General features: G+C 39.6%; 4 protein-coding genes across 5 annotated transcripts in view; 2 read left to right on the top strand and 2 right to left on the bottom strand.

Annotated features, from left to right (window-relative positions):
- Positions 1–4,962, top strand: part of LOC135936427 (regulator of G-protein signaling 9-binding protein-like) — a 35,868-nt gene extending 30,906 nt beyond the window's left edge. Inside the window, exons 7-8 of one of the 2 annotated variants that reach the window (XR_010574332.1) lie at positions 269–463; positions 3,528–3,633. Coding sequence is in view for 1 of the 2 variants with exons in the window: in XM_065479232.1 (XP_065335304.1) it covers positions 3,528–3,653 (126 nt within the window). In the remaining variant the exon portion in view is untranslated. Of the gene's footprint in view, positions 1–268; positions 464–3,527 lie in introns of both variants that reach the window. The other variant, XM_065479232.1, reaches the window with a different exon arrangement.
- The window catches only part of zda (zonda), a 117,536-nt gene that overhangs the window by 39,169 nt on the left and 63,153 nt on the right, over positions 1–15,214 (bottom strand). The window lies entirely within an intron of this gene.
- On the top strand, positions 5,262–9,501 carry pix (ATP-binding cassette sub-family E member 1 pix). Its single transcript, XM_065479216.1, has 9 exons — positions 5,262–5,394; positions 5,640–5,862; positions 6,372–6,795; positions 7,234–7,420; positions 7,476–7,597; positions 7,655–7,797; positions 7,917–8,174; positions 8,237–8,668; positions 9,341–9,501. The coding sequence occupies exons 2-9, from the start codon at positions 5,647–5,649 to the stop codon at positions 9,386–9,388; spliced, it is 1,830 nt and encodes a 609-aa protein (XP_065335288.1). The 5' UTR covers positions 5,262–5,394; positions 5,640–5,646; the 3' UTR covers positions 9,389–9,501.
- LOC135936411 (integrin alpha-4-like) lies at positions 9,491–14,778 on the bottom strand. Its single transcript, XM_065479210.1, has 21 exons — positions 14,254–14,778; positions 13,631–13,853; positions 13,435–13,558; positions 13,108–13,202; positions 13,006–13,054; positions 12,821–12,943; positions 12,683–12,768; positions 12,319–12,631; positions 12,093–12,266; positions 11,862–12,035; positions 11,666–11,811; positions 11,520–11,610; positions 11,280–11,412; positions 10,994–11,216; positions 10,780–10,940; positions 10,543–10,726; positions 10,133–10,436; positions 9,968–10,064; positions 9,779–9,917; positions 9,661–9,723; positions 9,491–9,598 (listed from the first exon to the last, which is right to left on the bottom strand). The coding sequence occupies exons 1-21, from the start codon at positions 14,457–14,459 to the stop codon at positions 9,533–9,535; spliced, it is 3,174 nt and encodes a 1,057-aa protein (XP_065335282.1). The 5' UTR covers positions 14,460–14,778; the 3' UTR covers positions 9,491–9,532.

Raw genomic sequence — 15,214 nt, 5'->3', positions numbered from 1 at the left:
TTTCGCACAGATAACGTGCGCGCGAATCAATAACGCGCGAGAGTGGGAAACAAAAAGAGCCGTCAGTCAATAGCTGCGGAAAATTTAGACGAGAAAAGTTTGCCAGCGAGTGTATGGCAATCAAAAGTTGCAGCACCAGCAAGTGTTATTTAAAAAAGTTTCCCCGCATCGACTCCAATCCACCCGCGCCCCGCCACTTTCATGCTGCACATTCGGAGCCGATCTTTCTCCCTCTTTCCTCTTATGGTCCTCCACGTTCATGTTGCAGGCAAAACCTCAAGAGGCCCTAAAATCGAAGAGGCTTTTTATCTGTGTTAAGAGCAAGTGAAAACGGACTTTTCGGACTTATCCTTTTCACGAACAAAATTCCTCAGCTGAATTTAGGGATAGTTCACTCTTTTTACAAACTGAAGAACATGGACCACTGGCACTTACTATGCTTCGTATTCAGTTCAATTTAAAGGTAATTATTATTGCTCTACAGAACAACTGTGCCCCCTAGATTGCTATAAATACAGAAATACAGTCAGTTGAGTAAAAAGCGGGAGTTATGATAACTAGAGGAATTCTACCCTCGATATTTTTATCAGAGTCCAGCTACTTAACTAAAAAAGCGTAGCATTTACGACACTGTCAAACGAGACAAGAGAAAAGAAATACGAAAATTTAAATAAATCATCTATCTGTTTGAAAAATTTATTTTCATCTGAAGCAAAATTAATAGAGGTCTCAGTTGCGAGATTTAAGGCAGCGGATGGCGGGACCGACTTAGCCGAATTTTTTACCCGGCGGCTGGCTATTTTCACCGGCAGATAGTGGCTGACAATATTTTATACGCGAGATGTTTGATATTGCTTAACGGCCAGAAGCGCCGGAGGATATTTTTTTTCTCCTGCACTCTTTAATTTTTGGCCCTTTTCACCGGTGTGACCCTTAATTTGCCGGCAGGCGCGGCTGGCTGCGACATCTAAAAATTAACCAATTAAACGTTGTACAGTTAAGAGTCGAAAAATTGCTCTTCCATTTCTGCTTGAGACAAGAATTCGTTTGCACGCTGTGCCTAAGGGGGTTATACTGAACGTTAAAAACTGAAAAAGGTTTTTTTATCTCTTAAATGAACTCAGAATGAACTACGTCTAATTTCAAAGAAATCTTTATTGTGGTTCTGCAGGGCTATTTTGCCCCATACATTACCATATCCAGACAAAATGAATTCATATTGAAAATAAATGAAACCAGGCTTCATCCTCGATGCTTTGAATTTTTTTATTTCGTTGAGACACAAATTCGGTGGGAGTTTGTTCCACAGGCGGTAACTTTGAACCTGAAAACAGTTTTCGCGCACTTCAACACTTACAAACGGGGCCAGCAGTTTCATTCGATGCGCTCATGTCCTACCAAAAAGGTTAACAATATTGTGGTTACTAAAGGGCACAGATAAGGCGGACAATATACATAATTTTGTTTGTCTGCACTAACACGTGTAGATTTCTCCTATCGACTACATTTTGTTTGCGTTTAACTTAAACAACTTAAAAATCTGTGCACAGCAATGCACGTTTTACGAGTCTTCTTTCGTTTCACTCGCGCAACAGACAGCATTTATAATGAACTCAACAGGGCATAAAATGTTATCGCTCTGAAATTCATTTCCTTCTAAATAATGCAGTTATTATACACTTTTCTCCCTGCCGGCTGGCGCGTCGTTTCATCGTCGGAACATTTTTGCTTTTAGCGCGTGCAACACATTATCCAGCAGGGCTCTCGTTTGTACTTTGCGAGTCAGCTAGCAGAGGAGTGGACGCGCGCGTAATTAGTTATTAAACTTTGTTATCAGCCTACATGTAAACGTGTATAGCGAGGAAGCTCGATTATGCCAGTGCCGTATTCTCTCTCCACCCTTCTCTTTTTTATATTAACTGCCTTGTGTGCGCGCACAACTCGCATGCACAAAGAGCTAAAAATTAATGTGTGCGGCAAAATTTCAAAATATAAGGATCTGCAACGGAGGTCTGCAGCGAAGCGAAGCGAGCAAGCAAAGTTTATTGGCGCCGCTTTACTTTAAAGGCCGATTTCCCAGCCATTATATTCGCACGCTTCGTCATGGAGCGCATCGCTGACCTTAATTTTGCGAAGAGCAAACGCACGTTCAGCCCAACCGCAGCAAGTAGTGCTCTACGTGCGCTGCAATTGCCACTCAGAATATTAAGTTTGATACCACATTACACACAGGAGTCTCGTTCTCGCGCTCATTGGAAAATTTGTTTATTAAGCCCCTAACATCCTTATCGAAATGAGCATCGCAGATGAAAAATTAAATAGTTTTTTAAAGTTGTGGAGACAGCAGGACAAGATTTAAACTTGCCTATATCCTACTTCAAAAGTTATGTACTTTTGCTTATTTCCGTTTATAGCCAAAAACCAATATTTGTTCTTAAAAAAATGCATTGCATGGAAAGGCGAACCGAAACTCGATGAACTATAAACAAAAGGGTTCTCAAACCGTATTGAACCGCAACAGGAGAAAATTTTAATCACTTTAGTCATCCCTCATCCCTCTGAATTTAGCTCATTAGGGTTTCATGTTCTTCTATAAAAATTTATTTCTCCACTCTTTTAATAAGTAACGTTATCAAGATTAATCGCTAACAGAAATAAGATATCGTCATGAACCAATCCCGCTAGCAACACGACAGCATCTTTTTCATAATTGCGCACGAGAAGTTTCGGCTTTCCATTAGGGCTTTATTTTTTTTCTCCCTTCATCAAAAGAAAAAGAGACAGACTGATTAAGATCAATAATCCTGTTTCGAATATTAAATAATTTTTTTGTTGCTCTGAAACAACTTTTTTCAAAGGGAAATTCACACCAATTCAACGTATTATATTTTCATATTTTTGGAAGGGTAGATACTGGTCTTCTATTTAAAAAAATTTCAACATTGACAACTTAGGAAAATATTTCTAAAATAAATTGAAAACAACTTGAGTTTACCAATTTTATATTTACATGCTCCATTTTTGTACAATGGACTTCCAGTGCAGACTCGGAGTGAGCCGCAGTATGACGAGTTTGAGAAATTGCTGAAAACTGTTGATTATCATTTTTTTATAATTATGACGAGTTTCTTGATTAAAGTCATGCACACTTGCTTGCGACACAAACATTTCGAAATATACACACTATGTTTCTTTTTTCTATTGTTTAAAAGTTTTGTTTTTGACTAATTTGTGAATGCGCGGATAGGAATTGAAGAGCTTCATTTTTCATACCGTTGTATGAATACAAATAAATTACTAAACTAAACCAAACTAAAAATATGAGTTATGAAAGATAAATTTACTAGTCATTTTAGGTCGAGTTCTTATGATAAAAAAATTTATGCCAAATAAATAAGTCTATTATTCGATTTATTTTTTTTATGAATTAATCCATTGAAAAACAAATTCACCATCATTAAAGTATCTTTTCGAGAAAACCCCGTTTGAATTCGCAACCCTGGCTCACTCGTAAAATCTGTCTGCAGGTGAGCATCGAGGGCGAGGCAATGAGTCTGCAGCAGCGGCGGTGTCTGTGCTACGTGCTGGTCAGCGTGGTGAGCATCCTGGCAATGGCCGCCGTCGTGTGCGTCTCGGTGGCAGTGCTGTTCTAGTGGCGGCGGCCCGGGTCACTGCCTTCGTCCCTGCTGGCCTCCCGGGCTGCCCGTCGCCACCGTCGTTAGACTCTGTCATTCATCCTTCTCGCCGCATAAAGTGAAACTAAAACTGTCTTTCGCCCTCTGCCCCTGCTCTCGCCAGTTTTACCCGCCGCTGGCACAGCCTCCTACCAGATGTTTTTTTCGCACAAGCTTCTAGTGAACAGTGCTGGCGGACAAGTACAAGAGCGACGTCTCCGACAACACACATACGCCTGTGGACCCCAAACGCGCGAGTCTTTGTTCTGAGCAGAGCGTTCCAGCGATTTGCCAACTGAAATTCATACCTTTTGTTTTGTCGAGTCTCTATATATTGTGCTTTCATTTTTTATTCGCCGAGGAAGGAGTATTTTTTTAACTTCCAAAGTCGCGCCGTCATGTGTTTCTCAAGCAGTTGTCTTTCAAACGATTTAGACTAGGTGTATTGTAGAAAGTTGCGAACTAATTATTGCTGTAGTGTGAAAGAAATAATAGAAACTGCGCCAAATGCATAAAGGGTACTTTGCCTCGTTCAGGAATGTTTGATGCTTTCAGTAGAGGCCTTATAATTGACCATGATTGTTTCGTGTCATACTGTAACTTTAAAAACATTTAATTCGTGTGGCAATAGCGGTCACGTGTAAAAATTTAGCCCTCTCAGAGTAACACACTGTTTCCAGTTTAAATCAAAAGTTGCATCAGCTACTTGGGAAAAACTTTAGATATGACGTAAAACGATCCGGACGTGAGAATGAGCGATAACAGAAAAAAATCAAGAAAATCGTCAAAATTATAGAATAACGTTTCAGATCCTTTTTTGGTAATCAGGGAACTGATATTTAAAATTCACCTTTTAAATCATTTAATTTAAAGAGATTGTCTCTTTCTCGACGCATAATTGCACTATTATTATGTTCTTTACATTCTAACAGAGGGATAGCATAAGATTTTGAAATAATTGCATTTCGCCAGTAGGCAAAAAGTTGACTGTCATCATTATGCCAAAATAGCAAATAATTAACATTTAGTGCGTCGTTGTATACTGTAAAATGGCCTAATTTTCAACACAAATATTGTGTTGTAGAAGAAGTAATTGCTATGACACCTATACAATATGCATGATCATGTCATTGTACTGTTTCGATAATTTTTAACCACACAGAACAAATGGTGTTTGCAAAAGCTTGATTATTATGTGATTTTAGTGGAGCTACTATTTAATATGAAATATTGCTATTATTATTTATTGAACATTCCATGTCTTTCAAATAAAAATATATTATATGATAGTCAAGTTCCTTCTCTGTTTCAATCAAAGTTCCTCCTCTTCCATTGGTTGTTTTAACAAAAATAAATATTTTAGAGGCAAATTAATATTGCAAAACAACCTAACCAAAATAGGTTTTAAATGAATTTGTGTCTGATTTTATTTAAAATATGTAATGACACGGTAAAAAATAATGAAAAATGGTTAAATGTTCGATGTTAGTAGAAAACCCTTATCACATCACAAACATTCTCACTTTACTCATTCATCACAGCATGCTGCAGTAGCGCCATTTGGCTCCAAATCATTTTCGCAGGCGCCACCTTTGGATAAAACATATAACCACCGGTGGCCAGCCCACCAACCGCTCCTGCGAGTCTCACGTGTACATTTCCACCGAGGACTCGTTCCTGCTCGTTCTGTCGGCCCCCGAAACAGCCGGGGGATCTCCAGGTGAGTCAGGTTATTGCCATTTTCGTAGTAGCGTGGCCAGGAGAGCGCCCTTCCCCGCCCCTCTAGGCCTCTCACCCCCGGAGCTCCATATGGACAGCACTTTCTCAGACACATTCGTTGGATATTTTCGTTTTACATATGCTTTTCGGCCACAAACATGACTTAGAAAATAATATTCTTATTGTTTTGTTACTGTCAATTATTCATCATTTAAAACTACTACATTTCTCTGTGTTTCACGACAGGTTCACCATGTCGCGGAGACAGAAAGCGACCGAGGAGAAGGAGAAGCTGACCCGTATTGCCATCGTCAGCACGGACAAATGCAAGCCGAAGAGATGCAGACAAGAATGCAAGAAGAGCTGTCCCGTCGTACGCATGGGAAAGCTCTGCATCGAGGTCACTCCCAACGACAAAATCGCCACAATTTCTGAAGAATTGTGTATTGGATGCGGCATTTGCGTTAAGGTATGAATGGAATCTAAAATTTCAAAACAAAAAGGGCTCATTTGGTGGGTAAGGGGTGGAAAAAAGGCGCCAATTTTTTTCTTTACTTTTTGATCGGACAGAAGATCGCCCTGTCAAAGCAATTTAGATTCCTTGAATATTGCTCTATGTTCCTAGAAAATTTCGGTTAAATTTATTTTTAATATGCAGTGAATAATTTAATAACATATTTCTTAATATTGTCCTATAATTTTACAACAATATTATTGAAAGTAATATTTTTAAATTAAAACAACATATTTCATTACAAAAATATAAATTGTTTGTTTCTAAAATATTCATAAAGAGTAATGATTGATTGAATTTTAAAAAACATTATTTGGAAAATGTTTTAAATATTATGAAAAAAGCAATACTAAAAAAATTTCGTTGCTAATAAGGGCGCGTTTTTTGCCTAACAGGTCAATTTTAAACTTAGTCTGAGCAATTTTAAATGAAGAGAAAGTTTTGAAATCAAACTAAATTTTCAGAAATGCCCGTTTGAGGCGATCAACATCATCAACCTGCCGAGCAACCTGGACAAAGACACGACGCACCGGTACTCGCAAAACAGCTTCAAGCTGCATCGGCTGCCGATTCCGCGGCCTGGAGAGGTACTTGGGTTGGTCGGCACCAACGGCATTGGCAAGTCAACGGCGCTGAAGATCCTGGCTGGAAAGCTGAAGCCCAACCTTGGCCGCTTTACTGATCCGCCCGACTGGACCGAGATCCTCAGCCACTTCCGCGGCTCTGAGCTGCAAAACTATTTTACTAAAATCCTTGAGGATGACCTGAAGGCGCTGATCAAGCCACAGTACGTGGACCAGATCCCAAAGGCGGTCAAAGGACAAGTGCAGCAGCTGCTCACCAAGAAGAATGAGCGCAATAATGAAGCGGAGATTTCAGACATGCTTGGTATGATTGATTGTTATTCTATTTTTTTATGTCTATCAAAATCATTTTAAGCTACAGCATCCAAGCAAGATATTTGGGAGGAGTGATATTTGCAATGACTTTAATCTGTAATAATTTTTCATATCATAAGAATGAGCCGTATAATCAAAATGTTCCGCAAATGTGATATTTATATTAATACAATTTATATTTAATAAACGAGAAATACCTAGAATTGAGAGGCTTGAGTTAAAATGGTTTAAAGGAAAAAACTTGAATATTAATTTCTGGCATGAACTCATTCAGACACACCTTTTTGTGTTCTGCTTTAAGCAAATTTAATGTGTTCAATTGTAAATGCTAATTTTGTGCTGAATACGTTTTTGCAGTGAGATTATACAAACTTTGAATTTACAAGTAAGTGTTTACAGCCTCAGTAATGAAAAACTCTGATTTCAGATTTGCACAACATTAAGACAAGAAACGTTGGTGAATTGTCAGGAGGAGAACTGCAGCGTTTCGCGTGCGCCATGGTGTGCATTCAAAGCGGAGATATTTTCATGTTCGACGAGCCCTCTAGCTACCTCGACGTGAAACAGCGACTGAAGGCTGCCCAAACGATCCGCTCTCTGCTCAGAGAAGACAAGTTCGTTATATTTGATGCTTCATAAGTGCTCTTACTTATTACGTTCTTGTTACAGGTTCATTATTGTGGTAGAGCATGACTTGTCTGTGCTGGACTACTTGTCTGACTTTATTTGCTGTTTATATGGAATGCCTGGCGCCTACGGAGTGGTCACTATGCCTTTCTCCGTTCGAGAAGGTACGTTTTAATTTTAATATGAACAGAAAATTCTTAGTTTGATGCATTGGTTATTAGGTATCAACATTTTCTTGGACGGTTTTGTGCCCACCGAGAATTTGCGGTTCCGAGACGAATCTCTTGTTTTCAAAGTGTCCGAGTCTGCGACGGAAGAAGAAATCAAGAGGCTGAACCATTATGAGTATCCAGACATGATCAAGGTAATTTTTACTTCAACCTCGTTTCATTTGCGCAGAACACTTGTGTGCAACATATTACTAAATTTGTTAATTTAAATCAAAAATACCATCTGCATTTTTAAAATAAATTTTCTCACCAGACCCTTGGTGATTTCAAAATGGAAGTGAAGGGTGGTCAGTTCACGGACGCCGAAATCATCGTTCTGCTTGGTGAGAACGGAACAGGCAAGACGACCTTCATCAAGATGCTGGCTGGAAAGGTGCACCCTGATGACGGCTCAAAGGAAATCCCTCAGCTGCACATCAGCTACAAACCGCAAACAATCAGTCCTAAATCGACTGGCCCAGTGAGGAATCTTCTCCACGATAAAATCAGGGACGCATATGTGCATCCTCAGGTGAATATTATTGCGTTTCAGGTCAAAAAATATGTTCAATATTAATTCGTGGTATCTTTCAGTTCATCACGGACGTGATGAAGCCGATGAAAATCGAAGAGGTGATGGACCAAGACGTGCAGAACCTCAGTGGAGGCGAGTTGCAGCGAGTGGCAATGGCGCTGTGCCTTGGCAAGCCGGCCGACGTCTACCTGATCGACGAGCCTTCCGCCTACCTCGACTCTGAGCAGCGTCTCGTCTGCGCCAAAGTGATCAAACGGTTCATTCTTCATGCGAAAAAGACTGGATTCGTGGTCGAGCACGATTTTATCATGGCCACCTATCTTGCCGACCGGGTCATTGTGTTCGAGGGCCTTCCGTCAGTGGAGACGCTAGCGCACGCGCCGCAGAACCTGCTCAACGGCATGAATCGCTTCCTTGAGCTGCTCGGCATCACCTTCCGCAGAGATCCCAACAACTACCGACCCAGGATCAACAAGCTCAACTCTGTCAAGGTTTGTGTTCATGTTTTCTATCTTATGTCGTCGTGAATTGCTATGAAAGGGCAAACCAAAACATCTATAATTTTGGCTCTAATTACTTATATCTCATGAATGTTTCTTGAATTGTCAGTCGCAATTTTATTTGTTTATTAATATCACATGTTTGTCCCCTTGAGCATGTGCATGTGGACCAATTTGCCATTTAAATCTTTGAAGTTTCCCTAAATCATGAAGGTAATTTATGTTATTTTCTTTTTAACCAAAAACTCCAGATTAAACGTTTTATTTTTTGGCGTAATTATTGAAATCGTGTAATATGATATCAAACGAGTTAGAGATATCAACAGGGGTATAATTTTTATTTGATGGAGTATGGCGTGAACTATAGAGCGACTCAAGTTAAAAATCCTTATGGGATTTAACATAGGAAATGATTCAAAATATGATATTGAAGCCAGTTTTCTATATATCTTGATGATTTTTACTGTTACAAGATGGCTCAATATGTGGGTAATTTTTTCACTCGTGAACTGTTCAAGATAATATTTAAAAAAAAAATTGTAAGCTTAGCCGTTCCAAGTAGCTCCAATTTTGTCCTTCTTTCATAATTATTTTCTTTTATTCTTTTTTAAAAATACCCGATCATACTTTTAATCGAGCGTTGTTTATTTGCTTTTATTGCAGGACACAGAACAGAAGCGGGCGGGTCAGTACTTCTTCCTTGAAGACTGATCTGGCTTGAGAGCATTGGTGCAGGCACTCGTCGTGGAACACCTGAAAGTGCCCTAATTTCCATTCTACATTATCTGTTAAGAAGGTATGAATAAAGCGGGCTTTTCAGTGAACGCTGCTTTATCTTTATTTAACATGGATTTCTTATTCGTTATCACTAGTATCACATCTATCATACATTATTTGAAGATCTTTGAGCGAGGCAATCGGCTATAAATCGTAAATTATGTCTGTAAGTTTGTTGAATTGGTCGAATGCGAAATGCTACTCACGGGTCTCTGCATTCGCAATCTTTGCTGGAGAACGTGTATGTCGTTCCGTTTAAAAAAGCCAGCCTGGGAAACAGCATAATAAGAAGCTGATTTATTTTTTTATTCCTTGTAGACGCACCTTTGACAAGCCAAGTGCAAGCATCAGAAGTAGGAAAAGGCCGACAGCAGTGCTCAGACTTAAAACGAATGGGTCGTGAAAATAGTCCCGATTTTTCATGATCCTTTGGAAAGACGCTGTCACTGTCACTTGATCCGGCCTGTGGAAAGAATTGTAAACCAAATAGTTGATTAACTAATTCAACGTCACCTCTGCTCCTTTGGCTTCTGAACGTTTACTGGCTTCAGTACTTCAACATACGCTTCGGCTTCGATTTGAACCAAGTCTTTGGATCCCAGCACTTTTTCTATTCAATCAAACAATATAACAATATTTTCAGCTATACATGGTATTTTATATTTAATTCGAACATACTTAAAGCAGAGAAGTCGATCCACATAGTAGCATTGACAGTAACGTAAGCGGCGCGTGTGAGGAAACTACCCACTTTGCACGTCACGCTTTTGCACTCCCATAATTGCGACGAGCAATTCAAGAGAAGCGTCCGGTTCGCTGGTAGAATTTTCTGCAGTTTTTGCGCATCTCTTTTCCTGCGACGGTGGTCACCCTCGTTAGGTTCTTCAGAGCTGTCGCTTTCCGCGCTTTGGTCCAAATTTAAAACGTCTCCCTCGTCCTCTGTTGATTCGGCCTCTTCTGGAGCGCACTCACCAGATGACGACTAACACATCATTCTTTCATTATTCAATGTAACCAATTATACCTTCCATAATTTATAAATAGTTAAAATTTTAAGAATCCGCGTGATAGACCAAACTTTGACTTACTAGCACTGTCCAGTCAAATCCAAAAATTGATTTCTTCCTGTTGTTAATCGCATATGGAAACGTGATCATAATTTTCGCATCGTGCAACGGACTCGCGCCATACTTTTCTATGATGAACTGGTACGTCAAAGTTTGCAGGGCATTTCCATAAAGATCAAATCTTCTTGGCTCCTCCGTTGGAGAGCTGGGCACAGAAAATTAACTAAAACGAACTGGACAAATCGCATCGTATATTACGCCGAAACGCTGAGGGCCGCTTCTGACTCAATCTTCAATTCCTTTTCTTGCATCACAATGGATGAATTCGTCAATGTGCTTCTTGAAATCGCACTAGCCGAGACCAAGAGCTTTTTCTCCGCGTCTAGTTCAGCCCCACTAAACCGGAGCTCAACGGTCTCCTGCAGAGAATAACCAATTCGACACTGTCTAGAATTTTAGGGTAAAATGTTACCGTTTTGCCAGCAAGCAACGGGGTGAACACTGAGCACTGAATCTCGCTTTTAGTCGCTTGGTCCTCTTCCTGGTCGAGGCATCTGCCAAAGATCGTGGGCTGCAGCTGGCGCGGATATGCGAGTAGCAATTTCGAACCCAGAGCGGGCATTCCAAGATTCGTGAGTGTCACTCGAACGAGCAGCGATACATCCGATCCGATCACGTACCTCGTTATTTCAGCTCTGGAAGGAATATGAGAATAGTTTTTAGTATGAACGAAGGTAAGCGAATTTCTAGCTTCATACCCGGTGTTTGCGAGGTAAAATCGCATATCCAATCGCAAGTCGGCAATGCAGCTGTCTTTGCTGCACATAGAGGCGAAAGTTACGTCAACCTCTCGCAGAGATGGTTTGGCCAGGACAGGGGAAAGCGTGGTCACTATGAAAACGAAACGTAATGAATAATAACTATTATAGAACTGTTTGTTAAAAGTTAAAAAACATCTAGGTTTAAACGTATTTAAGGTTTTGTATTGGTAGTCGTACCTTTGTCCTTTACGTTGGACTTGGCATCGTTGTGTGGTAATAAATACTGAATGGTAACCTTAAAGGGAGTCTCATAATCCGTCATGTTTTCCTGTGTTCAATTTAAAATCAAATTGTGCTCTAATTTTAATTCCGGCTTCACTTACCCGAAAGCGAAACTGAAAATTTGTGCAGCTTGTGTTATTCCTCTCGAGCGTTATGTTGTTTTCGATCAGTCTCACGCTACTTTCAACAGTTTTGTAGAATATCCTTCTCACTGATGTGCCCAGAAGTTCCAATTTCAGACCGAAATCTGAAATAGCAATATTTATAGCGCGCTCATTTGGTGCGAAATTCGCATACCAAGGGATTTGGGTGCTCTTGTACCGTTGTATCGCACGCAACTACTTAGAGTAAAGTTTGTGCTATTATAGGTCAAGAAATCCTCGACCAACTTAAACTCATGATGCAAATTCACGACGGGCCGCGTGCGGAACAACACCACGTGTCTAGATTTGTACGCACCGACTGCGAAATCTAATCAGAAAAATATGGTTAATTTTTGCCAGGAAATAGCAAAGTGCGTCAACATGCCTAAGAATCCGTTTTGATCGACGTCTACTCCTCTGGAAATGGAAAAACCAAACCGTGAAATACTCGGTTCGTAATTTGTCCCCACTATTTTCTTTCCAAAAGACACTCCAGCGGCCGACGCGAAAAATAAGTATATCACTCCTCCGCCCTCAAAGGGTGCGGCGACAGCAAAATCTGAGCCACATCGTCAATTGTTCGTTTTTTAAATTAATCCGAAATATTATACCTCCGTATCTGTCTTTGTCCAAATCTCCAAGGAATGCAACCGTGGTTCCGAAGAGCCCCTTCGCCGTCGTTCCTTTGAGCTCGTACTTCTGAGTCAGCAAGTTCGCCTTGTTCTTAGAAAAGATGACGACCCGTCCCTCATTCTGCCCACCATTGGTGGTGAAGAAGGGAGCCCCAACGATCAACTCGTCCAATTTGTCCCCGCTAATGTCTCCTGACGCCAGCGAATAGCCAAAGCTCTCTCCCAATTGCACCCCTAACAAGACTTGCTTCCTGGTCATCGTGTTGTTGGGCAGGATATCAAAAATCAACACCTGCGTGCGCTTGAGAAATTAATAATCTTTTTGATCAATTTTTTTACTCACACTTCCTCGGACTTCGTGATTTGGGCTACCGCTCGCGTACCAAGTTTTGTTTTTTGAAAACAAATTTCCTGACGAGATGGAGTAGCCTACAAAATTGTAATTTTTTATCATTAAGTTTGTCGACCCCAAAATATTTACCAAGATAAAGTCGTTGACCTTTAGAATAATCGCTGATATTGCCAGCCCCAGGAACTGTCAGGTTTCCTGCCTCGAACTGATTGGTCTTGACATTCTTAAAAAGGCTGTATCGCGCCACAGTGCCTATTTTTAATTTTATACAATATAAAACCGAGATAGGTATCATGATAACAGTTCACGCAGACCTTTTCCTTCGTGCACATTGGGGGCTCCTATCAGGAGTTGGAGTCCGGCCTAAACTTGCCGATTAAATAAGGAAGTTAAATAATGTCTAATAGAAAGTATACCTGACTAGAGCTGAGTATCCTTGCCGAGAACCCGGACTGGCCAAAGACAAAGTTTTTCATTGCGGCTCCCCTGGTTGACCATTCAAAAGCACGATCTGACAAATTCTTGTGTAATCAGAAATTGCAAATGGGGAAATATCTTTAACGCAAAACTAAATTATGTTGGGGAAGGAACTGCGGTTAAATGTTTATATTAAATTATATAGATAAATAAATATTTATTGAAATTGCATATTAGAGATATTTGCAGGCTAATCTCACTTTGTAATGAAAATTTTTGAATAGTTTTAAGGAAAATGTATCCGTATAGCTGTATAATTTGCATACCTTTATTACTAAGAGGCTCCAAAATTGAATACGAATCCACTTTAGTCGTCGACCCGACAACACACAGTCCATTCATACGCGATACCTTGGCCGTATCTAAAGTTTGCAGGTGCGGGCTGCAAGTCTGAAATAAATATTTTTTCATCATAGAATGCGGTTCCTATTTTTTTTTTTTTTTTTTTTTTGAAACCCTTACGGTGTACAGTTTTAAACCAACAGCGTCTTGCGAGCTACCGTACAAGCTGTTGTTGTAATGAATTGTTGTGGAGTTCTCAAGAGATGGATACGTCAGCGACACAGGCAAATGTTGGCACGAGAGCCTTAATATATCATCCGGGGCGTCAGGTGATAGTTTGCACTGGTAGCTTTCGCCTTTTGTCAGTCCTTCGTGATAAGCTCTTGGCGCGCCGATCAAAAACCTGATAGGGATTTTGATTTTTTACGCTACGTTAGATTTAATTTCCGATTAGTGGCTTTCTAATCAATATGTTTTCCTGTAGTAACGTACAGTCATGAATTTACTCCGATAAATTTATTTTCATTCTTGAAATTCAAATTAAAATACGATGCCTTAATTTTATTGAAAATATAAACACAATAATTTTATTATTATAAATTATTAATATTAATATTCATTATAAACCTGAAAATGATTTGGTTTTGATTTCAAGGAAAAATAATTCCTGAGGAGATGGCAGACTTTTCTTTGCAGTTTTTTTAGATCGACGTTTACCGCCTTCAAAATTTGATCCCCAAAAATCTAATTAAAAAAATGGCCACAAATACGAAAAGCATTAAGTAAGAGGGTTAGGAGCTCACCATGGTGGATATTTGCGAGGCTTCTTCGGGTCTCCAGCAACGAGAGCGACACTGAATCCAAAGTAGTCTTCGACTTCAGAGTCTATCGGAGCATGGAACACAATGGGATTCTCGTCGTCCACATTCCTGGCGGCCACCGGAATGGACTGGTCGATGCTCCAGCAGACGAAGAAAATAACCCAGCAATAGCGTGGAATCATTTTCATCTATTCACAATAATTAACTTCATGCAGCAAGTTTAATTTGCGTTCGGGCTGTACATTGATTGCCCGCGATATCGCATACTTGAGCGGATTTAAGGCAAAAATAAATTACGAAGGGGGGAGCCTGCGCATTTGATCTGCTCTGAGTAACGCTGAAGGCAAAATAAATTTATCTGCACTCCGGAAATCCTGCTACAATCGTAGATAAAATATAGTTTTAATGCCAGTGTAACGGTGTGCTAGTTTTCTAAGTAAGCTATCAACGTCCTAGTGATATTTAAATATAATGCACCACAGGAACTTTTAAAATATAAATAATTCAAATTATCAGACGGATATTCGATTATTTTATGTATTCATTTTAAATATCTGAGTTAACAGCACGCTGTAAAGGTTGCTTAAAAACTTGAAGAAAACCGTAGTTTAGCATTCTATTGCGGACTGTGTGCTTCTATAACAGCATAATATTCTGACTGTTATTAAACCATCTATTATTATTTCTTGATTCAGTAATAGAGGTGTGCAAAATATTCTAGTCATATCAAATTAGTAATCACGTGTTTAATCAGCACAAAATATTCTTATTTTATATCAATAGCACTTTATCATTCCATAGCTAGTATTTAAAAGTCTTATGTTGCTTTTATTACGTTTGTTTTCAGTTGGTCAGTTCAATTTTCAATTTTAAGACATAATATTTTTTATTTTTTCATCCACTTATTTGCTGCATCGCAGTTGCAAAAGAGGAACTCATTTTA

This window comes from Cloeon dipterum, chromosome 2 (genome assembly GCF_949628265.1).
Source record: "Cloeon dipterum chromosome 2, ieCloDipt1.1, whole genome shotgun sequence".
NCBI lineage: Eukaryota > Metazoa > Arthropoda > Insecta > Ephemeroptera > Baetidae > Cloeon > Cloeon dipterum.
This window is presented reverse-complemented; position numbering and strand designations above follow the sequence as displayed.